Source organism: Phaenicophaeus curvirostris, chromosome 27 (genome assembly GCF_032191515.1).
Source record: "Phaenicophaeus curvirostris isolate KB17595 chromosome 27, BPBGC_Pcur_1.0, whole genome shotgun sequence".
Taxonomy (NCBI): domain Eukaryota; kingdom Metazoa; phylum Chordata; class Aves; order Cuculiformes; family Cuculidae; genus Phaenicophaeus; species Phaenicophaeus curvirostris.
The window spans coordinates 5,518,471-5,545,587 of record NC_091418.1 but is presented as its reverse complement, the minus strand read 5'-3'; the positions used below and the strand labels follow the sequence as shown (position 1 = coordinate 5,545,587).

Below are 27,117 nucleotides of genomic sequence, written 5' to 3'. Positions count from 1 at the left end.
GGGGCCGAGTCCCAGTGCCAGAATGAGTTTGGGTTCATGTCCCATTGCCGTGGGGCTCCGAGGCCCCTGGAAGCAGCGTTTTCTCCCTGAAGAGATGCTGTCGAGCACCTCAGTGAGCTGTGTCTCGGTGCCACAGGGCTCCCCAAACTGCAGTAGCCCCTTTGCCCCCCAATCCCAGCCCACGGAGCCGGGGATGAGGCTTTTTCCACTCCTGGATGTGGCTTTATTAAAGAGGTGATGCCGGAGGGTCGATCTCCCCGCGGATGGTGGCACTCATGGTCTATCAGCTGCGGGATGCTTGGCGCCACCAAGGTGCAAACTCTCGAGAGGGTCAACCAGCTTCATGGCCAGATAACCCTGCAAGGAGGGCGAGAGGGAGCTCGGGGCGGGCTCTGCAGGCGAGGATGGGGGTTCTGGGGGTGCCCGCGCCCCTCACTCACCGGAGTGGAGTAGAGGAAGGTGAGGAGCAGAGCGAGGAGCATCCCCAGGGCCAAGGCCAGGCAGAGGCGGCAGCGGTTTTGGCGCCAGATGCTGTAGCGCAGGGTGCGCAGCGGAGCCTGCAGCCACAGGACCGACGTCTCCGGCCGCCTGCAAAGGGACGCGGGCATCAGGGACCCCTTGTAGCCACCTTCTTGTCACCCCGCGGGGACGAGCTGCTCGCCCCAGGGACTCACACGGGCGCCGGGAGCGTTGGGTACATGTTGGGATCCTCTCGACCTTTCCCCACCGGCCGCTCTTCCGCCTCCTTCGCCGTCAGCACCTCCAGGCTCAGCTCCAGTTTACCCTGGAGGGGATGATGAGTGGGAAAGGGGGGGCGCAGGATTTGTCCCCCCAGCCCCGGTGTCCCCCACTTACCGAGAGGCGCCGCGTGTTGCCCTCCTGCACGGTGCAGGCCCACCAGCCCCTCGCCCGTCGCTGGCGGAAAAGGGAGAAGCGGGAGGGGAGCTGCGCCCCCCACCAGCACCAGGGGCTTTTGGGGGTCCCTTGTGGCTCCGCGCTGCAGTCCTGGGCGCGCGGGGCTGGCCGCGGCAGCCTGGTGAGCTCCAGCTCCACCGTGCCTGCAGGGGAGAGCCAAGGTGATGGGTGCTCCCCATCAATTGTGGGTGCCCCTATCACCCATGGGTGCTCCCCATCAATTGTGGGTGCCCCCATCACCCATGGGTGCTCCCCATCGATTGTAGGTGCCCCCCATCACCCACGGGTGCTCCCCAACACCTGTAGGTGCTCCTCATTACTCATATGTGCTCCTACCACTTGTGGGTGCCCCCCATCACCCATAGGGGCTCCCCATTACTCGTACATCCTCCCTGTCCCCTGTGGGTGCTTCCTACTACTTCTGGGTGCTCCCCATCACTTTACGGGTGCCCCCATCAATTGTGGGTGCCCCTATTACCCATGGGTGCTCCCCATCAATTGTGGGTGACCCCATCATCCGTGGGCGCTCCCCATCACCTGTAGGTGCTCCCCATTACTCATATGTGCTCCCTGTTACCCATGGGTGCTCCCCACCACTTGTGGGTGCTTCCCATCACCCATGGGCGCTCCTCAACACTTGTGGGTGCTCCTTGTCATCCATGGGTGCCCCCCATAACCGCTCGTGGGTGTCCTCCACTATCTGTGGGTGCCCCCAAGCTTGTGGGTGCTCCCTATCCCCCGCGGGTGCTTCCCGTCACTTGTGGGTGCTCCCCGCCCTGGAAAATAGGTGGAAAACGGGGTCTCACCCAGAAAATCATCAGCTGAAAACTTGTCGTTGTCCCACACTTGGAGGATGAGTTTGGGGGGCACCTTCAGCACCGTCTCGTCCAGGCTCCAGAAATGCTCCTGCCGTGGCGGGGAGGAGAGAGAGGTGTCAACTTTGTCCCCCGGGTGTCCCCAGCCCCAAAAAAAACCCATCCCCGGGGTGTCCCTCGCCTTCTGGGGCAGGACGCAGAGCTGCTCGGCCACCAGGTACTCGAAGGAGAAGACGAATCGCCAGTTGAAGTTCCCTTCGCCCTGCAGCGAGCGGTAATGAACGTCTGTCCTCTGCCGCTGCTCCTCCATTCCCTCCAGCCACCTGGAGTGAGGGGACAAGGGGGGTTCCCCAGGGCTCAGGGCTGGCTCCAGCCCTGGTCAGTGTCTTTATCAATGACCTGGATGAAGGCATCGAGGGCACCCTGAGCAAGTTTGCGGATGACACTGAGCTGGGTGGAAGCTGGATCTGCTGGAGGGCAGGGAGGCTCCAAAGGGATCTGAACAGGCTGGATCCATGGGCTGAGACCAACGGCAGGAGGTTTAACAAGGCCAAATGGCGGGTCCTGCACTTGGGGCACAACAACCCTGAGCAGCTCCAGACTAGGAGAAGTCTGGCTGGAAACTGCCTGGAGGAGAAGGACCTGGGGGTGTTGGTTGAACAGGAGCCAGCAGGGGCCCAGGGGGCCAAGAAGGCCAAGGGCATCTTGGCTTGGATCAGACACGGCGTGGCCAGCAGGGCCAGGGAGGTTCTTCTCCCTCTGGACTCGGCCCTGGGGAGACCGCTCCCCGAATCCTGGGGTCAGTTCTGGCCCCTCACCACAAGAAGGATGTTGAGGCTCTGGAGCGAGTCCAGAGAAGAGCAATGAAGCTGGTGAGGGGGCTGGAGAACAAGGATTGCGAGGAGCGGCTGAGAGAGCTGGGGGTGTTTAGCCTGGAGAAGAGGAGGCTGAGGGGAGACCTCATTGCTCTCTGCAACTCCCTGAGAGGAGGTTGTGGAGAGGAGGGAGCTGGGCTCTTCTCCCAAGGGACAGGGGACAGGACGAGAGGGAATGGCCTCAAGCTCCACCAGGGGAGGGTCAGGCTGGACATCAGGAAAAAGTTTTTTATGGAAAGGGTGATTGGTCCCTGGCAGAGGCTGCCCAGGGAGGGGGTTGAGTCCCCTTCCCTGGAGGGGTTTAAGGGACGGGTGGACGAGGTGCTGAGGGACATGGGTTAGTGATTGATGGGAGTGGTTGGACTCGATGATCCAGTGTGTCTTTTCCAACCTGGTTATTCTACGATTCTATGATTCTATGACAGTATCACCGTTCTCCCCAGCCCTGTGTCACCTCCTTGGCATGGTGGCACTGTTGGTCTCGCTCACCCAGTGACGTAGATGTCGCTCATCCGCTCACCAAGCAGGTTGACGTCCACCAGGTCCACGTCCTGCGTGTTCCAGACCACGCAGCGCAGCTCATACCTAGAAGAGGGGGGGCACGAGGACGTGTCACCTTCCCCCCCAGGGTGTCCCTGTCCCCGTGGAGGGGCCTGGGCGTGTGCTCACCTCTGGGGCTTGCGGGGGGTGATGTCCACAGCGGGGCCGGGGGGCCCGAGGCTCGCAGGGAAGACGTCCACCCACATCTGCACCTTGCCCTGGGTGACGTGCAGGGAGGCTGGAATCTGCGCTTGGCCCCACGGGTCCTGTCACCCCACCCTGGTGTCCCCTCCATCTCCTCTAGGGTCCCCATCACTCCCTGACCCAGCATTCCTCCCTGCCCTGTGGTCCCTCCTTGTCACCCATGAGTCCCCAGCACCCTACCCTGTGGTCCCTCCATCTCCCCTGAGGTCCCCATAACTGCCCCCAGGGTTCCTGTCACCCCCATACCCTGAGGTCCCATCAACCCGGGGTCCCCATCACCCTCCATGGGGTCCCTGTCACCCCAAGGTCCTCTTGCCCTGTCACCCCCCATACCCAAGGTCCCATCACCCTGGGGTCCCCACCAACCACCATGGGGTCCTTGTCCCCACCAACCACCATGGGGTCCTTGTCCCCCTGTCACTCCCCATATCCAAGGTCCCATCTGAGGTCCCCATCACCCCCTCCAGGCTCCCAGTCACGCCAAGGTCCTCATCCCCCTGTCCCTTCCCATCCCTCAAGGTCCCATCACCCTGGGGTCCCTCCCTGGCCACGTCCCTGTCCCCGCAGGCTCTGGGTCCCTGTCCCCACCTGCTCCAGCCCGGGCTGGGCGCTGTTGTAGAGGGTGCGGGTTTCGAGGTGCTCGGGGACGAGGTGGCAGGCGTGGAGCACGTGCAGGGCGAGGCGCTCGCGGGGCGCCCCAGGGTGCTGGTGTCTGGGGGGGCCGCTTTCTGCAAGGCCAAGCCAGGGCACAGGGTCTAGGACCCCCCAGAAACCCCTAGATCCCTTCAGACCCCCCCCAAACCCCCTCACACCACCCCCAGATGCCCCCAGGCCACCACTCACCAAAGTGGCTGAGGAGGAAGGTTTGGTCCCCAAAGGTGACGGCGGTGCCCTCGGCGCTGAACTCAGGTGCCGGGAGCCCTCGGGTGCGAGCAAAGCGTTCCAGTTCCTGACTGGGGGGCAACTGGTCCCTCCAGCGGCCAGGGCCAGCGCTGTGGGGACAGCGGGAGGGCTGGGGGCTGCGGTGTCCTGGGTGTCACCACCCCAGCGTGGTCCCCATCTCCCTGTGCCACCTCGGTCCCCTGTGCCCAACCCCATTCTCAGCTTCTTGTGCCTCCTTGCATCTATCTCCACCCCATAACCATCTCACCTCCACCCCTGTTCCCACCCCATCCTCATCTCCTCAGCTTCCCTGTCACCCCAAGGTCCTCGTTCCCCTGTCACTCCCATACCCCAAGGTCCCATCTGAGGTCCCCATCAAGGTCCTCTTGCCCTGTTATCCCCCCATACTAAAGGTCCTATCAACCTGGGGTTCCCACCACCCTCCATGGGGTCCTCCTACCCCTGTCACCCCCTCTATCCCAAGGTTCCATCACCCTGGGGTCCCTCCCTGGCCACATCCCTGTCCCCTGAGGCTCTCAATCCCCATCCCCATGTCTCCACCTCATCGCCTGAGTGTCCCTGTGCCACCTCCCATGCCTGTCACTGTGCCAACCCCATCCCACCTTGTCCCTGTCCACTCCGTTGCTGTCTGCATGGATCCACCCCACCGCCCTGGGCCACCCCTATTCCCACCTCCTCGTGCCCATCCCTGTCCCCATCCTGTCCCCATCCTCCTGTGTCACCCCTGTTCCCCTATCCCCAACCCCTTGTCCCCACTTGTGTCCTCTCCCACCCCACCCCTAAGTCCATCCTATTCCCATCTCGTGTCCATCCTTCTCCTCATCCTGTTCCCATTCTGTCCCCATCCATTCCCCATCTCCCTGTGACACCCCTGTCCCCATCCTGTCCCCATTTCCCCTGTGCCACCCCTGTCCCCATCTCCTTGTGCCCTTCGTGTCCCTATCTCCTCGGGCCAACATCTCCCTGTGCTCACCCTGTTTCCACCTCCTCATCCCCATCCTGTCCCCATCACCTCACACCCCCTCCTGGCCTCAGGACGGTGCCCCCTGATGTCCCCAGCTCCCCGATGTCCCCATCCCCAGGGACACCCACGTGCGGTAGAGGGCTGGCAGCCCGCAGTGGGCACGGAAGCGGGACAGCAGGCGGTTCTCCAGGTCGATGGTGGTGGTGCCGATCTCCTGGTCGGGCGGCACGAGGTCGTAGTCCACCAGGGTGACCCGCAGGTCCTTCTCCAGCGGGATAGTGCCCGTCACCTCAAACAGCCTGGCAGCAGGGGACATGGGGACATGGTGGAACAGGGACCTTCCAGCATGAGGAATGGGGCATCTGGTGGCACAGGGACTTGCTGCTGTGGGGAAGGGAGACCTGGTGGCATGGGGACCTTGGTGGACTAGGGATTTGCAGATGTTGGGAATGGGGACCTGGTGGCATAGGGACCCACCAGCATGGAGAATGGGGACCTGGTGGCATGGGGACCTTCTGTTGTGGGGAAAGGGGACCTGGTGACATGGGGACCTTGGTGGTCTAGGGATTTGCAGATGTTGGGAATGGGGACCTGGTGGCTTGGGGACCTTCTGTTGTGGGAAAAGAGAACCTGGTGGCACAGGGACCTTCTATTGTGGGGAAGGGGGACCTGGTGGCATGGGGACCTGCAGATGTTGGGAATGGGGACATGGTGGCATGGGCACCTGCAGATATCAGGAATGGGGACCTGGTGGCACAGAGATGTATCAGCATGGGGAATGAGGCATCTTCTGGCATGGGGACCTTGGTGGCATGGGGATGTAGTGGCATAGGGACCCACCAGCATGAGGAATGGGGCATCTGGTGGCATGGGGACCTTCTGTTGTGAGGAAGGGGGACCTGGTGGCATGGGGACCCTGGTGGTCTAGGGATTTGCAGATGTTGGGAATGGGGACCTGGTGGCACAGAGATGTATCAACATGGAGAATGGGGTATCTGGTGGCACAGGGACCTGCTCTTGTGGGGAAAAGGGACCTCGTGGCATGAGGACCTACAGATGTTGAGAATGGGGACCTGGTGGCACAGAGATGTATCAGCATGGGGAATGGGGTATCTGGTGGCATGGGGACCTTCTGTTGTGGGGAAAGGGGACCTGGTGTCATGGGGAGCTGCAGATGCTGGGAATGGGGCATCTGGTGGCACAGGGACCCTCCAGCTGAAGGGATGGGGACCTTCTGTCATGGGGGAATGGGGACCTGGTGATCTGGAAACCAGGTGATGTGGAGACCCACTGGTGTGCCCTAGGGACCTGGTGGCACAGGGCCAGGCTGACATGGGGAATGGGATCCCACCAACCCCACCTTGGGCCCCTCATCTCGGTGCCACTGGGCAGCCTGCTCTGGCCATACCTGCCGAAAACGGGCTCCAGGGTGTTGGGCACGTACTGGTCCCGCTGGCCGAGCACCTTCGTCCCCAGCGAGACGCGGATGTAGGGGTCACACTGCCAGCAGGGAGGGGACCGTCAGGTGGCACCGGTGGGTGGGAGGACAGGGGATCCCTGCCCAGCACCCATGGGTGGTCTTACCAGCCCGTTCCTGTCACGGGGAGGAAGGTCGAAGGCGCGGACGATGTAGACCCTCACGAGGCACTTTTGGGGTTGGCTGGGTGGTAGCTCCTGGAAGTGGCGCGGTGGCGGGGCCACCCTGGGGTCCTCGGGCAGGGGGTAGATACAGAAGAGCCCCTGCAAGAACCAGCCAGCCATGCATCTCGAGGTGATCCCACCGTGGGTCTGGGGTCCCCCAGGGGCTCTCACCCACCTTGAACTCGCCCACGGGCACGGGGTCCTCACCAGCCGCAGGGGGACGTCCCGGCTGGTAGAGCGGGAAGGTCTGGCAAAAATCCTGCAGCCCCTCGAATTCGGGCACCGCCTCCAGCTCGCAGCTGTAGATCTGGAGAGCACGTCCTGTGCTCATCCTTGTCCCCATCCCATCCCATCCCCATCTAATCCCTGTCCCCATCCCTATCTTGGCTTCTCCCCATGCCCTTCTTCATCCCTGTCCCCATCCCACCCGTGTCCCCATCCCATCCCTGTCCCCATCCCTATCTTGGTGCTTCTCCCCGTGCCCTTCTTTATCCTTGTCCCCATTCCTATCTTGGTGCTTCTCCCCATCCCATCTTCGTCCCTGTCCCCATCCCTATCTTGGTGCTTCTCCTTGTCCCCATCCCATCCCTGTCCCCATTTCCATCTTGGTGCATCTCCCTGTGCCCTTCTTCATCCTTGTCCCCATCCCATCCCATCCCATTCCATCCCTGTCCCCATCCTGATCTCGGTGCTTCTCCCGTGCCCTTCTTCATCCTTGTCCCCATCCCATCTTCATCCTTGTCTCTGTCCTCATCTTGTCCTCCTCTCCTTGTCTCCATCCCATCCCCTTCCTCATCCCCGTCCTTCTCCACAGCCTGTTCCCCACCCAATCTCCATCTCTGACCTTGTCCCTTCACATTTTCACCCCCGTCCCCATCTCCATCCTCATCTCCCATCTATCCCATCCCTATCCTACCTCCATCCTTATCGCTGTCCCCACCCAACCCCGTCCTGCTCCCCTGCTGCGTTCCTGTCCCACCCGTGTCCCCTGTCCCCTGCTCCAGGTCCCAGACTCTGCGTCACCTTCAGCCTGTCCCTGTTGTTCCGCCGCTGGCTTTTAGACGTGTCCCCCATGGCTGCGTAGAACTTGCTCCACCAGTCGTCCTCCTCATCCTCCTCTTCCTCCTCCTCAGCCTGAGGGGAGCAGGGGAGGTGGAGATGGGTGTTCCCGGTGTCCCCGGTGTCCCCACGTCCCTGTCCCTGCACCTACCTTGCCCGCAGCCCCCTTCTTGGTGGTGATCTTGGGCAGCATCTGCAGGGAGAACCGGGGAAACTGAGGCATGAGGCTGGAGACGCTGGGTGGGAGCTGGGAGCCGAGGGCCTGGGGACTCACCTGAGTGATCCGGCCCCAGCGGGAGCTGCCGAGGAGAGGGCTGAGGGGCCTGCCTGCAGGATGAGATGGGATGGATGGGGTGGGATGGGGTGGGATGGGATGGATGTGATGGGATGGGATGGGATGGGATGGGATGGGATGGAGGGATGGGATGGATGGGATGGGACGGGGTGGGAGGGGGTGGGGATGGGATGGGATGGGATGGATAGGATGGGGTGGGATGGGATGGGGCAGGGTTGGGGATGGGATGGGATGGGATGTCATGGGACATGATGTGATGTGATGTGATGGGGTGGGGTGGGATGGGACAGGGTTGGGGATGGGATGTGATGGGTCAGTGATGGATGGGATGGGTCAGGGATGGATGGGATGGGTCAGGGATGGGTCAGGGATGTGGCAGGGCCGTACCGGAGCCTGGAGGGGGGTTCCCAGCGCTGTGGGGCTGGCAGCGGTACCGCCCCAGGCTCTGCACACACGCCTGCCCCACCTCGGGCCGGTACCCGAAGTTCCGCGTGTCCAGCACCCGCAGCCGGATGGGGGGCATGAACTCCTCGTCCGCCGGCAGGAGCTGGAGCGAGCCAGGGTCACCAGGGGTGCCAGAGGCAGCACCCATAGGTGCGGGGCTCCCCCCACGCCCCCTGCTCACCAGTGTCATCAGGAAGGCATTGACAGGGAAGTTAGGGTTGGCGTTGAGGTCAGCGATGGTTGGGGTCTGCAGGATCCGGCCCCCGCACTGCAGCTCCAGGCTGGGCGCCCGCACGCCACCGCACAGCCCCCGCAGCCCCCACGCCAGCACCTGCGGCACCCAGCACCATCACCCCCTGACACCTCGAGTCGGGGACGCTGGAGGTGCCCGTCCCCATCCTTCTCCCTGTCTCCATCCCGGTCCATGTCTCCATCCCCATCCCTGTCCCTGTCTCCATCCCCATCCTGGTCCTCGTCTCCATCCTGGTCCTCGTCTCCATCCCCGTCCTTGTCTCCATCCCCATCCTTGTTCCCGTCTCCATCCTCATCCCTGTCCCCGTCACCATCCCCATCCTTGTCCCTGTCTCCATCCCCATCCCTGTCCCTGTCTCCATCCCCATCCCTGTCCCTGTTTCCATCCCCATCCTTGTCCCTGTCACCATCCCCATCCTTGTCCCTGTTTCCATCCCCATCCTTGTCCCTGTCTCCATCCCCATCCCTGTCCCTGTCTCCATCCCCATCCCTGTCCCTGTCTCCATCCCCATCCTTGTCCCTGTCTCCATCCCCATCCTTGTCCCTGTCTCCATCCCCATCCCTGTCCCTGTCTCCATCCCCATCCCTGTCCCTGTCTCCATCCCCATCCTTGTCCCTGTCTCCATCCCCATCCCTGTCCCTGTCTCCATCCCCATCCCTGTCCCTGTCTCCATCCCCATCCTTGTCCCTGTCTCCATCCCCATCCCTGTCCCTGTCTCCATCCCCATCCTTGTCCCTGTCTCCATCCCCATCCCTGTCCCTGTCTCCATCCCCATCCTTGTCCCTGTCTCCATCCCCATCCTAGTCCCTGTCTCCATCCCTATCCTTTCCTCATCTTGTCTTCGTCCCTCTGTTCCTGTTCCCATCTTCATCCCTGTCCTTGTCCCTGTCCCGTCTCTATCCTCTTTGTCATCCTTGTCCCCATCCCTGTCCATGTTCCCATTCTCAGGACCTGTCCCTGTCCCCAGCCTGTTCCCCTCCTAATCGCCATCTTGGACTTAGATCCCATCCCACCTTCCTCCCTGTCCCTATCCCTGTCCCCATCCCATTTCCCATCCCAGACCTTGTCACTCCTGTCTCCCTCCCTGTTCTAATCCCTGTCCTTGTCCCCAGCCATCCCTGTCCCCATTCCCCATCCTTGTCCCAAATCCATCCCCTTCTTCATCCCTGTCCCAGTCCCCAGCTACCCCTGTCCCCTTTCCTTGCCCGCATCCCATCCTGTCCCCTTCTCCATCCCTGTGTCCCCAGCCTGTCCCCATCCCATTCCCCACCCCAGACCTTGTCCCTCCTGCTTCTATCCTTGTTCCGATCCATGTCCCCAGCCACCTCGTCCTCTTCTCTCTCCCTGTCCTTGTCTTTCTCCCATGCCTTTCCCCATCCTATTCCTGTCCCCAGCCTGTCCCCATCCCTCTCCCTGTCCTTGTCTCAAATCCACCCCTTTCTTCATCCTTGTCTCTATCTCCAGGCTTCTCCCACCCCACTCCACATCCCAGACCTTGTCCCTCTTGTATCTATCCCTGTTCCAATCCCTCTCTTTGTCCCCATTCTCCCCTGTCCTCATCCCCCCTCCCTCTCCCTGTCCCAGATCCATCCCCTTCCTTCTTGTCCCCATCCCTGTCCTGACCCTGTTCCCATTCTCTTCTCAACCCCTGTCCCATCCTGTTCTCCTTCCACTCCTCATCCCAGACCTTGTCCCTCCTGTCTCCATCCCTGTCCCATCCTGTTCTCCTTCCACTCCTCATCCTAGACCTTGTCCCTCCTGCCTCCATCCCTGTCCCATCCTGTTCTCCTTCCACTCCTCATCCTAGACCTTGTCCCTCCTGCCTCCATCCCTGTCCCATCCTGTTCTCCTTCCACTCCTCATCCCAGACCTTGTCCCTCCTGCCTCCATCCCTGTCCCATCCTGTTCTCCTTCCACTCCTCATCCTAGACCTTGTCCCTCCTGTCTCCGTCCCTGTCCCAGTCCATGTCCTGGTCTCCAGCCACCCCACCTGCATCCTTCTCCTTGTCCCAGATCCATCCTCTTCCTCATCCCTGTCCCCAGGTCTCACCTCCAGTGCCACCACCTGCAGGAGTGGCCGGATTCCCGGGGGAATGCTGAAGACCCCGTTCCTCCACGGTGGGACGCTGACCCGTGCCAGGGCTCCGTCCTGCTGGGGATGGTGACGTTGGTGGGACCCCATCACCCCGACGCCCTCACCTCGATGCCCTCACCCAGGCCCTGGCTGCCCCTCACCTCGGTGTCGTGCAGCAGCTCAAAGGCAGCCAGCAGCTCCCCGGCCGGCCCCCGCGGCCCCTCCAGCGGGGAACGACGAAGCCGAGGGGGCTGCCGGCGCCCTGCGTCCAGCCAAACCTCTGGAGTGCACACGCTCCTCCCCAGGAAACCTCTGGATCCCTGCAAGGTGTTATTCGGGTGTTGTGGTGCCCCCACCCATGGGTGACCCCCCACCCATGTCTCCAACCACCCCTGTCCCCTTCCCTCTCCCTGCCCTTGTCCCCAACCACCTTGTCTCCTTCCCACTCTCCGTCCCAGACCTTGTTCCTCCTCTCTCCATCCCTGTTCCTCTCCCAGTCCTTGACCCCAACCATCCTGTCCCCTTCCCTCGTCCTTGTCCCCAGCCCATCCTGTTCTTCGTCCCTGTCTCCAACCACCCCTGTCCCCTTCCCTCTCCCTGCCCTTGTCCCCAGCCCATCCTGTTCTTCATCCCTGGCCCCACCCTGTTCCCATCCCACTCTCCATCCCAGACCTTGTTCCTCCTCTCTCCATCGCTGTTCCTCTCCAAATCCTTGTCCCCAACCATCCTGTCCCCTTCCCATTCTCCATCCCAGACCTTGTTCCTCCTCTCCATCCCTGTTCCTCTCCCAGTCCTTCACCCCAACCACCCTGACCCCTTCCCCCATCCTTGTCCCCAGCTCATCCTGTTCCTCATCCCTCTTCCTGCCCGCAGCCACCCCGTCCCCTTCCCTCTCCCTGTCCTTGTCCCCACTCCATGAGTCCGTACCCTTCCATCCTGGTCGTAGATCTCCACCACCACGGCGGGGGGCTCATCCTGGATCCCCTGGGGGTCCCCGTAGAGCAGCACCCGGTGAAAAATCAGCGTCTGGTCCCAGAGCGGATCCAGGGTGCTGGGCAGCACTCGGGTGCTCTGGCTGACGTGCACGAAGGAGACGTGGGCGACGGGGTCTGCGTGACAGCGGCACCATCAGCACCCTGGGGTCCCCCACTTTGTGGGGTGCTGGGGGCCAGGGGGTCCCACCTGCGGTGGCCTTGGTGCCACAGGGTGCCAGCTCCAGGGCCTGGAAGATGTAGCAGCGGAGCTGGAAGAAGTTGGGCTCTGTGGGAGAGGAGGGGGTTGGCAGGGGGGCCGGGGTGTCCCCAGCCCCTCCCGGTGTCCCTGGAGCTCACGGTGGAAGGTGCAGAGGATGAAGGGCACCAGTTGCTGCAGGAGGATCCGGGATGAGCACTGCGCCTCCTGGTCTGTCTCAGACGGCTGATACTCCTCGTCCAGGTCGTCCACACTCTGTGGTGGGATTGGATGTGAGGCAGGGGGTCTCCTTGTCCCTGCTTTTCCCCAACCCTGTGTCCTGCTGTCCCATGTCCTACTGCCCCAGCACCACAACATCCCCACATCCCTCTGTTCATCCCTCATAGAATCACAGAATCACTAGTTTGGAAAGGACCCACTGGATCATCGAGTCCAACCATTCCCATCAATCACTAAACCACGTTCCTCAGCACCTCATCCACCTGTCCCTTAAACCCCTCCAGGGAAGGGGACTCAACCTCCTCCCTGGGCAGCCTCGGCCAGGGACCAATGACCCTTTCTGTGAAATATTTTTCCTGATGTCCAGCCTGAACCTCCCCTGGTGGAGCTTGAGGCCATTCCCTCTCGTCCTGTCCCCTGTCCCTTGGGAGAAGAGCCCAGCTCCCTCCTCTCCACAACCTCCTTTCAGGGAGTTGCAGAGAGCAATGAGGTCTCCCCTCAGCCTCCTCTTCTCCAGCCTAAACACCCCCAGCTCTCTCAGCCGCTCCTCGCAATCCTTGTTCTCCAGCCCCTTCCCCAGCTTCGTTGCTCTTCTCTGGACTCGCTCCAGAGCCTCAACATCCTTCTTGTGGGGAGGGGCCAGAACTGACCCCAGGATTCAAGGTGCATCCATCCCTCCATCCCTCTGTTTCTGCATCCCTCCATCTCTCTGTCCTCCTATCCCTCTGCCTTTCTCTCTGCATCCCTCTCCTTTCACCTATCCATCCCTGTATCCCTCTGCCCTTCTATCCCTCCCTCCCTTCATCGCTCTCTCCCTACATCCCTTCATCCAGCCCTCCATCTCTCCCTCTGCATCCCTCCCTCTCTCTCTGCATCCCTTTATCGAGCCCTATCCCCATCCATCCCTCTTTGTGTCCTGGCATCCCTCCCTCCCTCTCTCCTTGTGTCCCTCCATTCCTCTCCCTCTGCATCCTTATCTCCTTCCATCCCTCCCAGCAGCTCCCAGCTCTCCTACCGAGGAGCCCTCCAGGAGGAACAGGGGCGCCACGGCTTGGGGCTGGCTGGGCACCATGTCCCGGTGCCAGCACCGCCGCCGGCACGTGTCACCCGCGCGGCGCTGGAGATGGAAGTGGCTTCCCCAGAGGGAACTGTACTCCCAGGCCTCGGTCCCAGCTGCTGCCTCGGTGCTGCGCTGTGGGGACACGGGGCACACATGGGGCAGCTGTCCCCCTCCCCGCTATTCCCATCCGTGGTGTCCCCATTCCCTGCTTTCCCCATCCACTGCCACTCCTCTCCCAGTCACACAGATCCCTGTTGTCCCAGTCCCTGCCAACCCCCTTCATCCATCCCCACACATCCTTGCTGGTTCAACCCAGCCACCCTCACCCACTGCCATCCCCATCCCTGCCATCCCCAGCCCTGTTGTCCCCATCCCCGCCATTCCAATCCCTGTTGTCCCCATCCCAGTCATTCCCATCTCCACTATCCCCATCTCTGCCGTCCCCATCCCCGCCGTCCCCATCCCCGCTGTCCCCATCCCCACTGTCCCCATCCCCGCTGTCCCCATCCCTGCCATCCCATCTCCGCTGTTCCCACCCCAGTCATTCCCATCTCCACTGTGCCCACCCTTGCTTCTCCATCCCAGGCACCCCTGTCCCTGTTGTCCCCATCCCTGCTGTCCCCATCCCTGCCATCCCCATCCCTGCTATCCCCATCCCTGCTGTCCCATCTCCGCTGTCCCCACCCCAGTCATTCCCATCTCCACTGTCCCCACCCTTGCTTCTCCATCCCAGGCACCCCTGTCCCTGTTGTCCCCATCCCTGCTGTCCCCATCCCAATCATTCCCACCCCTGCTGTCCCCATCCCTGCCATCCCCACCCCTGTTGTCCCCATCCCTGCCATTCCAATCCCTGTTGTCCCCATCCCAGTCATTCCCATCTCCACTATCCCCATTACCTGCCGTCCCCATCTCCGCTGTCCCCATCCCTGCCGTTTCCATCCCTGCCATCCCCGCCCCTGCTGTCCCCATCCCTGCCATTCCAATCTCTGTTGTCCCCATCTCAGTCATTCCCATCTCCACTATCCCCATCCCTGCTGTCCCCATCCCCGCTGTCCCCATCCCTGCCATTCCAATCCCTGTTGTCCCCATCCCAGTCATTCCCATCTCCGCTATCCCCATCCCTGCTGTCCCCATCCCTGCCGTCCCCATCCCAGCCGTCCCCATCCCCGCTGTCCCCATCTCCGCTGTCCCCATCCCTGCCGTTTCCATCCCTGCCATCCCCGCCCCTGCTGTCCCCATCCCTGCCATTCCAATCTCTGTTGTCCCCATCCCAGTCATTCCCATCTCTGCTATCCCCATCCCTGCTTTCCCATCTCCACTGTCCCCACCCCAGTCATTCCCATCTCCACTGTCCCCACCCTTGCTCCTCCATCCCAGCCACCCCTGTCCCTGTTGTCCCCATCCCTGCTGTCCCCATCCTTGCTCCTCCACCCCAGTCACCCCAGCCCCTGCCACCCCACCCCTGTCCCCTCACTCCTCCGTCCCCGTCCCTGTCCCCTGACCACCTGTAGGAAGGTGGCCACGTCCTGCTGGTGTCCCTGGCTGCTGGTGTCCCTGCGGCGGGTGCGCAGCCATCGCCGGCGCCGGTGCGTGTGGTAGGTCTTCTCGGCGGCGTTCCACGCCAGCGGGGGGCTGCCGGGGTCCAGGCTCACCGCGTATTGCCAACCTGCGCCACCCAGATGTTCTTGTCACCATCACCCCACATCCCACCCCGGGGTGCCGGTGGGGACCTCGCTCACCAGCCTCGTCCACAGCTCCAGCCACATCCACCCGCCAGCCGTCGGTGACGTGCCAGCCTTGGGGACACTCCACCTCCTCCCTGGGTGGCACCACTGCCCCACTCTGCGAAAGCGGGAGAGAGCTGAGCCCCGATGCGCTCATGTCACCCCATGAGTCCCACCACGCCGATGGCTGCTCACAGCATCAGTGTTGGCCACGGCCGCCGGGCCCCACGCGCCGCTCAGCCGGCGGCTCTCGTTCTCGTAGACCTCCTCCAACACCTCGCCCACGTTGGTCTCCATGTCCAGCAGCAGCCTTGGGGACAAGGGGACAACGTTAGGCTGGACATTAGGAAAAAATTTTTCATGGGAAGGGTCATTGGTCCCTGGCAGAGGCTGCCCAGGGAGGGGGTTGAGTCCCCTTCCCTGGAGGGGTTTAAGGGACGGGTGGACGAGGTGCTGAGGGACACGGTTTAGTGATTGATGGGAATGGTTGGACTCGATGATCCAGTGGGTCTCTTCCAACCTGGCGATTCTATGATTCTAAGGGTGGTGTCGCCTTCTCTGGGGTCCCCAAGGTGTCACCCATCCCATCTGATACATTGGCCTGAATCAGCCATGGGGTGGCCACCAGGAGCAGGAATTGTCCCCCCGTGCTCGATGTCGGTGAGGCTGCACCTTGAATTCTGGGTTTGGTTTGCACCCCTCACTCCAAGAAGGACCTTGAGGGGCTGGAGCACGTCTGGAGAAGGAAACGGAGCTGGGGAAGGGGCTGGAGAACAGGGATCTGGGAGCAGCTGAGGGACCTGGGGGTGTTAATCCTGGAGAAGAAGAGGCTGAGGGGAGACCTCATCACTCTCTGCAGCTCCTGAAAGGAGGTTGCGGTGAGGTAGGTGCTGGGCTCTGCTCCCAGCTAACAAGGGATGGGATGAGAGGGAACAGCCTCGAGCTGCACCAGGGGAGGTTCACATTGGACTTTATGAAAAATTTCTTCACCAGAACTGTTCTCGGGCACTGGAACAGCTCCCAGGGAGGTGATGGAGTCCCCATCCCTGGAGGGGTTTAGAAGACGGGCAGACGAGATGCTCAGGGGTGGTTTAGCAGCGGACAGGGATGACTGGGCTTGATGACCTCAAAGATCTTTTCCAATGCAAGGATTCCACGACTCCATCCCATGGGACTCACCGCCGCTGCGGCTCCACGGTCCAGGGTCCATCCCAACGCCAGCCCCTGGGGGGTCGGATCTGGTGCCGGGGGAGCCTGGTTTTGCCGGCGCTGTCGGAGAAGCTGCCACACCCCAGCAGCACCCGGGAACTCCACTTGCCCAGCAGCTTGGTCTGGTTTTCATACTGGGAGGGGGGACACATGGAGTTGAGGGGGGGACACATGGGGTTGAGGGGGTCTGGGGTCACCGTTGAGTGTCCCCAGGTCCCCAGCGCTCACCGTCTCAGCGTAGAAGCGCAGGGAGCCCTCGAGGTGCCGTGACAGGTCCCCGCTGTCCGCCACGCGCCCCAACCACAGCCGCAGCCGGAGCTGGGCACGCGTGTCCCCTGAGCCTGGCACCTGGGGGACACAGGAGGGACACGAGGGGACAAGGAGATGTGGAGATCTTGGGGGGATGTGGTGGGGACAAGGAGGGGACCAGGAGGGGACAAGGAGATAACCAGGAGGGAGATGTGGAGATCTTGGAGGACAAGGAGGGGACGAGGAGGGGACAAAGAGGGGACAAGGAGGGGACCAGGAGGGAGATGTGGAGATCTTGGAGGACAAGGAGAGGACAAAGAGGGGACAAGAAGCAGGCATGTGGAGATCTTTGGGGACATGGTGGGGACAAGGAGGGGACAAGGAGGGGACCAGGATGGAGATGTGGAGATCTTGGAGGACAAGGAGGGGACAAGCAGGGAGATGCGGAAATCCTGGGGGAATGTGGTGAGGACCAGGAGGGGACAAGGAGCAGGCATGTGGAGATCTTTGGGGGACAAGGAGGGGACAAGGAGAGGACATAGAGGGGACAAAGAGGGCACAAGGAGGAAGATGTGGAGATCTTGAGGGGATGTGGTGGGGACAAGGAGGGGACATAGAGGGGACAAGGAGCAGGCACGTGGAGATCTTGGGGGGACGTGATGGGGACAAGGAGGGAAATATGGAGATCTTGGAGGGATGTGGTGGGGACAAGGAGGGGACAAGGAGGGGACCAGGAGGGGACAAGGAGCAGGCATGTGGAGATCTTGGAGGGATGCGGTGGGAACGAGGAGGGGACACAGAGGGGGGACATATAGGGGACAAGGAGGGGAGAAGGAGCAGGCATGTGGAGATCTTGGGGGGATGTGGTGGGGGCAAGGAGGGGACATAGAGGGGACAAAGAGGGGACAAGGAGGGAGATGTGGAGATCTTGAGGGGATATGGTGGGGACAAGGAGGGGACATAGAGGGGACAAGGAGGGAGATGTGGAGATCTTGAGGGGATATGGTGGGGACAAGGAGGGGACATAGAAGGGACAAGGAGGGAGATGTGGAGCAGCGGGACGTGGGGGGACACAGGGGACATTACGGAGACACGGAGGAGTCATAGAGGGGACAGGGAGGGGACACAGGGGGGAGGTAAAAGGTTCATGGACGGCGCGCAGGGGAGATGGAGACGACATGGATGGTACACAGGGAACATGGAGGGGACATGGAAGGGACGTGGAAGGGACACAGATGGGACGTAGGTCCCTACTGTCAGGAAGAGGGTCTGGGTCCGTCCGCAGAGCCGTCCGCAGGCGCCGGGGCCGTGCCGGGAGAAGACGATGTCGGGCACGGGGATGCGGGCACAGGCCACCCGCCGCTCCCCCCGCAGCAGCCAGAGCAGCACGTCGGGCACGGCCACCTGCGGCTGCGGGCAGAGACGCCGACGGCTGAGACCGGCCACAACTCATGGCAGCGATGGCCCCCGCGCCCCCCGATCCCCACCTCGACAGCCAGGGAGCCCACGCGGCACAGCCAGCCCTCGGCCACCGGCACCAACGCGGCCCAGCCGGATCTCGGTGGCGTCGCCGCCGCCGCCGCCACGTGCCGGAGGAGATGAAGGCGTGCGGCGCACAGGTGGGTGTCCAGCGGTGTTGGGGTCGGCTGCACCTCCAGCCAGGACAGCGCTCGCCTGTGAAAACCCTCACAAAATGGCCTGCTTCACCCCAAAATAGCCTGGTTCCTCCCCAAAATTCCCTGTTTCCCCCCAAAAACAACCTGATCCCCCAATAAATGCCCTGTTTCCCCACCAAAACAGCCTGATTCCCCCACAAAATGCCACGTTTCCCCACCAAAACAGCCTGATTCACCACAAAATGCCATGTTTCCCCACCAAAACAGCCTGATTCCACCACAAAATGCCACGTTTCCCCACCAAAACAACCTGATCCCCCAAAAAATGCCACGTTTCCCCACCAAAACAGCCTGATTCCCCCCAAAATGCCACGTTTCCCCACCAAAACAGCCTGATTCCCCCACAAAAGGCCACGTTTCCCCACCAAAACAGCCTGATTCCCCCACAAAATGCCACGTTTCCCCACCAAAACAACCTGATCCCCCAAAAAATGCCACGTTTCCCCACCAAAACAGCCTGATTCCCCACAAAATGCCGTGTTTCCCCACCAAAACAGCCTGATTCCCCCACAAAATGCCACGTTTCCCCACCAAAACAGCCTGATTCCCCCCCAAAATGCCACGTTTTCCCCAAAACAGCCTGATTCCACCACAAAATGCCACGTTTCCCCACCAAAACAGCCTGATTCCCCACAAAATGCCACGTTTCCCCACCAAAACAGCCTGATCCCCCCACAAAATGCCACGTTTCCCCACCAAAACAGCCTGATTCCCCCACAAAATGCCACGTTTCCCCACCAAAACAGCCTGATTCCCCCACAAAAGGCCACGTTTTCCCCCAAAAACAGCCTGATTCCCCACAAAATGCCACGTTTCCCCACCAAAACAGCCTGATTCCACCACAAAATGCCACGTTTCCCCACCAAAACAGCCTGATTCCCCCACAAAAGGCCACGTTTTCCCCCAAAAACAGCCTGATTCCCCACAAAATGCCACGTTTCCCCACCAAAACAGCCTGATTCCACCACAAAATGCCATGTTTCCCCACCAAAACAGCCTGATTCCCCCAAAAATGCCACGTTTCCCCACCAAAACAGCCCGATTCCCCCACAAAATGCCACATTTTCCCCCAAAACAGCCTGATTCCCCCACAAAATGCCACATTTCCCCACCAAAACAGCCTGATTCCACCACAAAATGCCACGTTTCCCCACCAAAACAGCCTGATTCCCCCCTCCAAAAGCCCTATTTCTCCTCAAAACAGCCCCGTTCCCCCCCAAAACTCTCAGTTTCCCCACAAAACAGTCTGGTTCCCCCCCAAAATGCCGTGTTTTCCCCTCCCAACAGCCTGATTTCTCTTCAAAATTTCCCATTTCTCCTCAAAACAGCCCCATCCCGACACGAAACTCTCAAAGCAGCCTGGTTCCCCCCAAAAATGTCTCATTTCCCCCCAAAAGAACCCAATTCCCCTCCAAAATACCCCGTTTCCTCCAAAAACCAACCCAATCCTCCCCAAAATACCCCCAAATCCCCCATTCTCCTTTAATTTTCCTCACTTTTCTCCTGATTTCCCCCCAAATGACCCATTTTTCCCCACGATACCCCATTTTCCCCACGAAATGCCCCATTTCTCCTCAAACCAGCCCTATTCCCCCAAAAAACTCTCAAAGCAGCCTGGTTCCCCCACAAAAATGCATTTCCCGCCCCCCAAACAACTCAATCCCCTCCAAAACACCCTGTTTTCCCCAAAATCCCCCGTTCTCCTCTAAATTTCCTCATTTTTCTCCTGTTTTCCCCCCAAATGCCCCATTTTCCCCCCCAAATCCCACGTTCTCCTCGGAATTTCCTCACTTTTCTCCTGATTTGCCCCCCAAATACCCCATTTTCCCCCAAAATAGCCTATTTTCCCCGAAATCCTCCATTCTCCTCTAAAAATCCTCATTTTCTTCCAGTTTCCCCCAAATGCCCCATTTTCCCCCCAGATCCCCCATTCTCCTCAAAATTTCCTCACTTTTCTCCTGATTTCCCCCTAAATGCCCCATTTTCCCCCCAGATCCCCCATTCTCCTCGAAATTTCCTCATTTTTCTCCTGATTTCCCCCCAAATGCCCCATTTTCCCCCCAAATCCCCCGTTCTCCTCAAAATTTCCTCATTTTTCTCCTGTTTTCCCCCCAAATGCCCCATTTTCCCCCCCAAATCCCCCGTTCTCCTCAAAATTTCCTCACTTTTCTCCTGATTTCCCCCCCAAATACCCCATTTTCCCCAAAAATAGCCTATTTTCCCCGAAATCCTCCATTCTCCTCTAAAAATCCTCATTTTCTTCCAGTTTCCCCCAAATGCCCCATTTTCCCCTCAAATCCCCCGTTCTCCTCAAAATTTCCTCACTTTTCTCCTGATTTCCCCCCAAATGCCTCATTTTCCCCCCCAAATCCCCCGTTCGCCTCGGAAATTCCTCATTTTTCTCCTGATTTCCCCCCAAATGCCCCATTTTCCCCCCAGATCCCCCATTCTCCTCAAAATTTCCTCATTTTTCTCCTGATTTCCCCCCAAATGCCCCATTTTCCCCCCAGATCCCCCGTTCTCCTCAAAATTTCCTGATTTTTCTCCTGATTTCCCCCCAAATGCCCCATTTTCCCCCCAGATCCCCCGTTCTCCTCAAAATTTCCTCATTTTTCTCCTGATTTCCCCCCAAATGCCCCATTTCCCCCCCAAATCCCGCGTTCTCCTCGAAATTTCCTCATTTTTCTCCTGATTTCCCCCCAAATGCCCCATTTCCCCCCCCAAAACCCCCCTTTGCCCCCCAAATCCCCTCTTCTCTTCTAAAATTCCTCATTTTCTCCCTCCCATTCCTCCTTCCCCCCCCCCAAATTCCCCTTTTCCCCCGTCTCGGGCCCCCCCTGACCTGCAGTCCTGCGCCAGCTCCCGCAGAAGCCTCCGGCCCACGGTCCCCTCGCTGTCCCCACGCGCTCCCCGCAGCTCCGTCACGTTCTTCTCCTGCCAAGATGTTCCTCAAACCGTCCCAACCCTGAGCTGGGAGGGGAGGTCACGTCCCACCCCACCCCAGCCACCACCCCTGGGTGCTCACCAGTCGCCGGCACAGGGCTCGCAGGAGGTTGAGGGCGTCCCAGCGGTGACTGGCGTCCTCCCAGGAGGAGGTGACAGCCACCACTGGCTTGTCACCGTACCACGGCAGGTAGTGATAGCGGTTACCTGCATCCAGAGGAACTTGAGTACCTCAGAGGGTTCCAAATTGGTGTCCCCACCAACCCAGCATCTTCCTCACCTGGAGGGTCCAATCCTTGTGTGCCTCCACCCAGCATCCCGGAGGGTCTCAACCTGGTGTTCCCCATCCCACCATCCCAGAAGGTCCCAACCTGGTGTCCCCCATCCCACCATCCCAGAAGGTCCCAACATGGTGTTCCCCATCCCACCATCCCAGAAGGTCCCAACCTGGAGTCCCCCATCCCACCATCCCAGAGGGTCCAACCCTGGTGTTCCCCCAACTTAGCATCCCAGAGGTTCCCAATGTGGTGTCCCCCCATCCCACCATCCCAGAGGGTCCAACCTTTGTTTCTCTCCATCCCAGCATCCCAGAGGATCCAACCCTGGTGTCCCCCCAAACCCATCACCCTGCTCACCATCGAAGACAGGACAACCATGAGAGGTGACAGAGGCGGATGGCTTGCAGGTGACATCCCCAGTGTCCCCATAGTTTCCAATGCTGATCTCAAAGCGCAGGAGCTCGGGGCCAGGTGGGACCATAGTGGCTGAATAAAAGACCCCGCAGAGCCCAAACTGGTGACGGGGCAAGTGGCGCTGTGGCAAAAATGTGGATGAAGTACCCCAAAAATACTCAAATGGCACTTAAAAAGGGGGTGGGAAAAAGAGTCCATGGTGAGGTGGCACCACCCCATGTCCCACCTGCACCTGAGCGACGTCCTCGGGCGCGATGGTGTCTCGCTGGCGCCTGTCCGGGGTCCCCATGTGGGTGCTGAGCTCCAGCAGCACCCGGCCCCGATAAGCCTGGAAAATAAGGACAAAAAGGGGTGAAATATAGTAAAATTGGGGTTGTCCAGGCTGGAGAAGAGAATGGGGAGACCTTAGAGGAGCTTCCAGTGTGGAAAGGAGTTCCAGGAAAGCTGGAGATGGGCTTTTGATCAGGGAGCGCAGGGACAGGATGAGAGGGATGGTTTTGAGGTGAAAGAGGGGAGATTGAGGTGAGATCTTGGGGAGAAATTCTTAATTTTGAGGATTCTGCACCAGAGCGGTGGTGGCTGCCCCATCCCTGGAGGGGTTCAAGGCCAGGTTGGATGGGGCTTGGAGCCCCTGATCCAGTGGGAGGTGATGGAACTGGATGGGCTTTGAGGTCCAATCCAACCCATTCCATGTCTCCATGGTTGAAATCAGTCACGCAGAGGCCCCTGGGTGTCCCCCTCACTGGGTGCTGTCCCCCCGCTGCCACCACTCACGGTGTCACAGGTCCTGGGAGAATCCGAGCGGGGGCCGTAGAAGGGGAGGAAGGTGGGTCCGAAGCACGGTAAGAAGCCAGGGGTCCCTTCTAGGAGAGAAAGAAAGGGCTCAGGAGGGAGAAGAGGGTTCTGGGTGTTCTGGGGAGCCCCCACCCAAAGATGGATCTTGCTCACCCTCAAGCTCGGCGCCGGCGGAGGAGATGTGAGAGAGGTGGAGGGTGGCGGTGCCCAGGACCTTGCTGCTGCAGGAGGCAACGGGGGCTGTGAAAGGAACCCCCAGAACCAGGGGGGTCCCCCCAAACCAGGAGGCTCCACCAAAACCAAAAGGGTCCTCCAAAACCAGAGGGGTTGCCCAAAACCAAGAGGGTTGCCCAAAACCAGGGGGTTCTCCCAAAAATAAGGGGTCCTCCAAAACTGGGAGAGCCCTCCTAAACCAGGGGTTATGCCCAAAATCAAGGGGTTCCTCAAAACCAGGAAGGTCCCCCCAAAACCAGGGGTTTCACCCAAATCCAAGGGGGTTCCCCAAAACGAAAGAGGTCCCAAAACCTGTGGATTTTGCTGAAAACCAAGAGGGTTCCCCAAAAATGTGAGGATCTCCTAAAACCAGGGGTGTCCCCAAAACCAGGGGGGTCTCCCAAAGTGGGAGGGGTCCCCCTAAACCAGGGAGGTCCTCAAAACCAGGGGATTCTCCCAGAAATGAGGGGTCCTCCAAAACTGCGAGGGTCCTCCTAAACCAGTGATTTCAACCAAAACTAAGGGTGTTCCCCAAACTGGGGAGGTCCCCAAAAGTGGGAGGGTCTCCCAAAACCAGGGTATGTCCCCAAAACCAGGGCTTTTCCCTCAAAACTGGGAGGATCCCCTCAAACCAGGGGTGTCGCCCAAAACCAAGAAGGTTCCCCAAAACCAATGGGTGTCGTCAGAGCTGGGAGGGTCACCCAAAACTGGGAGGGTTCCCCAAAACCAGGGGATTCTCCACAAAATGAGGGGTCCTTCAAAATAGGGAGGGTCCTCCTAAACCATGGGATTTCCACAAAATCAAGGGGGTTCCCCAAAACCAAGGAGGTCCCCAGAACTCGGGAGGTCCCCAAAACCAAGGAGTCCCCCAAAACTCACCTGCTGAGGATGGCTAGCTGGATCCCATCACAGATGGGGGGCAGCTGTGGGGAGAAAAGAAAGGAGGGAGCAGGTAACGAAATGTGGGTCCTCCCTGATTTGGGGGGTGCAGGATGTGCTGGAGGCAGCACCTTACCCTCAGGGGGAAGAAGAAGACCTCATTCCACACGGGGTTGGCGTCAGGGGGCATCACTCGGGTGCAGAGCTGTGAGAAGCAGAGGTGTCAGCACCCCCGGGAAGATCGGTGTCCCTCAAAACCCACGTCCCCTGCCCGGCACCCACCGTCCTGCCGGCAAAGCTGGCCCGCACCGCTGCCGCCACGAAGCCCCTCTTGCCACCACCCGGCAAGGGAAGCCGAGCCGGCTCCGCTGCAGAGAGGATCATAGAATCTTGGAACGGTTGGGTTAGACCTCAAAGCCCATCCAGTCCCACCCTCTGTGATGGGCAGGGACACCTCCCACTGGATCAGGGGCTCCAAGCCCCATCCAAGCTGGCCTTGGACACCTCCAGGGATGGGGCAGCCACCCCTGCTCTGGGCAACCTGGGACAGGGCCTCCACACCCTCATTGTGAAGAATTTCTCTCAAAGATGTCGCCTCAACCTCCTCTCTTTCAGCTCAAAACCATTCCCTTCATCCCATCCCTGCACTCCCTGATCAAGAGCCTCTCCCCAGATTTCCTGGAGCTCCTTTCCATACTGGAAGCTGCTCTAAGTTCTCCCCTTCCCTTCTCTTCTCCAGACTGAACAACTGTGTTCAGTTCTGGCCCCTCACCACATGGGATGTTGAGGCTCTGGAGCGAGTCCAGAGAAGAGCAACGAAGCTGGGGAGGGGCTGGAGAACAAAGATTGTGAAGAGCGGCTGAGAGAGCTGGGGGTGTTTAGCCTGGAGAAGAGGAGGCTGAGGGGAGACCTCATTGCTCTCTGCAACTCCCTGAGAGGAGGTTCTGGAGAGGAGGGAGCTGGGCTCTTCTCCCAAGGGACAGGGGACAGGACGAGAGGGAATGGCCTCAAGCTCCACCAAGGGAGGTTCAGGCTGGACATTAGGAAAAAATTTTTCAGGGAAAGGGTCCTTGGTCCCTGTCCGAGGCTGCCCAGGGAGGGGGTTGAGTCCCCTTCCCTGGAGGGGTTTAAGGGACGGGTGGACGAGGCACTGAGGGACATGGGTTAGTGATTGATGGGAACGGTTGGACTCGATGATCCAGTGGGTCTTTTCCAACCTGGTGATTCTATGATTCTATGATCTCCGTGGTCTCCTCTGGACCCATTCCCCATTCCAAGTCCTTCTTGTGGATGGGATGGGGAGACGTGGCCATGAGGGGGTGTCCAAATCCACCCCAACCCCAAACCCCAGTGCCCACCCTGTGGCAGGTCCTCAGCACGGTAGATGCGGAGCTCAAGTGTGGCAGCACACGGTGGTGGCTGCAGCAGGTTGGCCTCCACGTCTTCATCCTCCGCCGGTTCCTCCGGCTCCTTTAGATGGAGGGTGGAAAATTAGGGACCCCTGTCCGCGGAGAATTCTAGAGGTGCTGGGGTTGATGAGGTGCTCACCAGCACCGTCTCGCCGGCGCGGAGCACGGCCAGGCTGACGCGCAGGTAGCCCTGGGAGCCGGCATCAGGGCGCTGGGGATGCTGCAGGCTCAGCCACTTCCAGCTCAAGGTGTGTCCTGGCAGGGTGAGAGACCCCAGCGTCACCCCAGAGTCACCCCGGCGTCACCCTGGAGTCACCCTGGAGTCACCCCAACCCTCCCGCTTACCTGGGGCGCAGTAGATGGTGCCGACGTCGAGCTGTGGGGATGGCAAAGGAGGTGAGAGCGGCTGAACCGCGGCGTGATGCATGTGCCCACCCATCGTCCCTCACCTGGAAGACACCGATGATGGCCTGGGCGCGCAGGGCCCGCGAGTTCAGCACCTGTGACCAAGGGGACACAGGGTCAGCCACCAACCCACCGTCCCCATCGCTGCCGGTGCCACCGATGCCGCCCCTGACCTGGATGTGGATGGGCTGTGCTGCCAGCTGGCCGGGTGTCTCGTGGAAATTTTGGTAGAACACCTAGAAATGAGCAAAATGAGGTGAGAGTGGGGTGAGGGGACGCCAGCAGGTCCCCGTGTCCCCTCCCTGCGGTCACCTCATTGTAGTAGGGGCTGTTCCCCACCCGGATCCTGGTCCTGAAGCGGTGCTGGCCGATGAGGACGGTCACCACGGGTTTGATGTTGTTGCCCTGGAGCTGGTGGCCTTTGATGATCCTCACTCGTACCTGGGGGACAAGCGGTGGCGCGGTGGCCGCTGGTGGGACATCACCTTGGGTGCCACCGCACCTCTGGGTGCCTTACCTGGAAATCTTCTTTCCTCCCTGCTTGGTGAGGCTTGGTGGGGCAGTGCGGTGGCCCTGGTGACACCGCCCGTGGTGGCACCTGTCCTTGCAGAGGGGCCGCAGCGCCACGGGGAACGTAGGAGCAACGGAAGGTGATGGTGCACTGCAAAGGGACAGGTGGCACCCGAGACCGTGCCTGGTGGCACCCTGGGGTGCTGCTGGGGGGGCCGCAGGGGGTGCTCACCCCTGTGGGATGTCCCTGGGGGTCCAGAAGTGGGACGTCGCTGAGGGCCAGCGTTAGCCCAGGATCGGCCTCCAACCGCTCCAGTGAAACCATGGTGGTACCCAAGTCCCTGCAGGGACACGAGGACACGGTGAGGGTGGCCGTGCTGGGGAAGGTCCCCCTAGGGTGCCCACCCATGGGTGCTACTCACCCCTGGAGCGCTGGTTGGCCCCAGTGCCGGAGACGCAGGGTGACGGTGGCCATGGGGTGCAGGGGACGCACGCCCAGTGGCCATGCCAGCGTCTAGGGAGAGGTGACGAGAGGTTGATGAGGTGACCCGAGTGTCCCCACGCCGCCACAGGCCACCCGGGGGTCACCTCACCTCATTCCAGATGGGGCTGTGCTCCTCTGGCACCACCCGGGTGCTCCTGGGGACACCTGGGAGGGACAGGAGGGAGGGTGGTGGCACGTTGGCATGGGGACACGGGAGTACAGGACAGCTGGTGGTGCTGCCACACATGGGGACGGCCAACGCTGTCCCCAGGCATGGCCAGCACCACCCTGTCACACTAGGATGCCACCCCCGGTGCCGATGCCATCCCATCCCACGGCCACAGCACCCACGCGGACGGCCACCACAGTGTCCCCATTGTCCCCAGCGCTACCTCGGAAGCGGGCAGACACGTGCACCCCGGGCCCAGAGCCAGTGGCCTGGGGGATGTAGGCGCTGGCCACCAGCAGCCGCAGCAT

At 60.7% G+C, this 27,117-nt stretch overlaps 1 protein-coding gene across 1 annotated transcript; it reads right to left on the bottom strand.

The window, feature by feature from the left end:
• Positions 1-273: 273 nt before the first annotated feature.
• FER1L5 (fer-1 like family member 5) lies at positions 274-27,117 on the bottom strand. Its single transcript, XM_069877406.1, has 51 exons — positions 27,033-27,117; positions 26,750-26,805; positions 26,579-26,670; positions 26,389-26,497; positions 26,164-26,307; positions 25,959-26,087; positions 25,691-25,882; positions 25,587-25,617; positions 25,381-25,496; positions 25,191-25,302; positions 24,115-24,200; positions 23,969-24,037; positions 23,833-23,876; positions 22,894-22,961; positions 22,720-22,805; positions 22,172-22,273; positions 21,889-22,066; positions 21,336-21,460; positions 21,153-21,244; positions 18,122-18,308; positions 17,889-18,044; positions 16,614-16,733; positions 16,356-16,519; positions 15,372-15,486; positions 15,192-15,294; positions 14,955-15,118; positions 13,408-13,584; positions 12,314-12,428; positions 12,165-12,242; positions 11,910-12,091; positions 11,108-11,302; positions 10,959-11,060; positions 8,837-8,986; positions 8,599-8,758; positions 8,191-8,243; positions 8,068-8,109; positions 7,881-7,991; positions 7,033-7,164; positions 6,801-6,956; positions 6,625-6,716; positions 5,345-5,515; positions 4,193-4,341; positions 3,938-4,077; positions 3,275-3,363; positions 3,095-3,190; positions 1,912-2,053; positions 1,722-1,821; positions 856-1,058; positions 675-784; positions 441-588; positions 274-357 (listed from the first exon to the last, which is right to left on the bottom strand). The coding sequence occupies exons 1-51, from the start codon at positions 27,115-27,117 to the stop codon at positions 274-276; spliced, it is 6,102 nt and encodes a 2,033-aa protein (XP_069733507.1).

What these genes read in the sequence shown, in the direction of transcription:
- FER1L5 (XM_069877406.1), bottom strand. Translation starts at nt 27,117, where the DNA reads ATGCTGCGGCTGCTGGTGGCCAGCGCCTACATCCCCCAGGCCACTGGC. An exon ending in GCGCCGGCGAGACGGTGCTG is followed by an intron (nt 25,303 to 25,380) that starts GTGAGCACCTCA and finishes CTCCATCTAAAG; the next exon opens with GAGCCGGAGGAACCGGCGGA. An exon ending in TGGGCTCCCTGGCTGTCGAG is followed by an intron (nt 18,045 to 18,121) that starts GTGGGGATCGGG and finishes CTCTGCCCGCAG; the next exon opens with CCGCAGGTGGCCGTGCCCGA.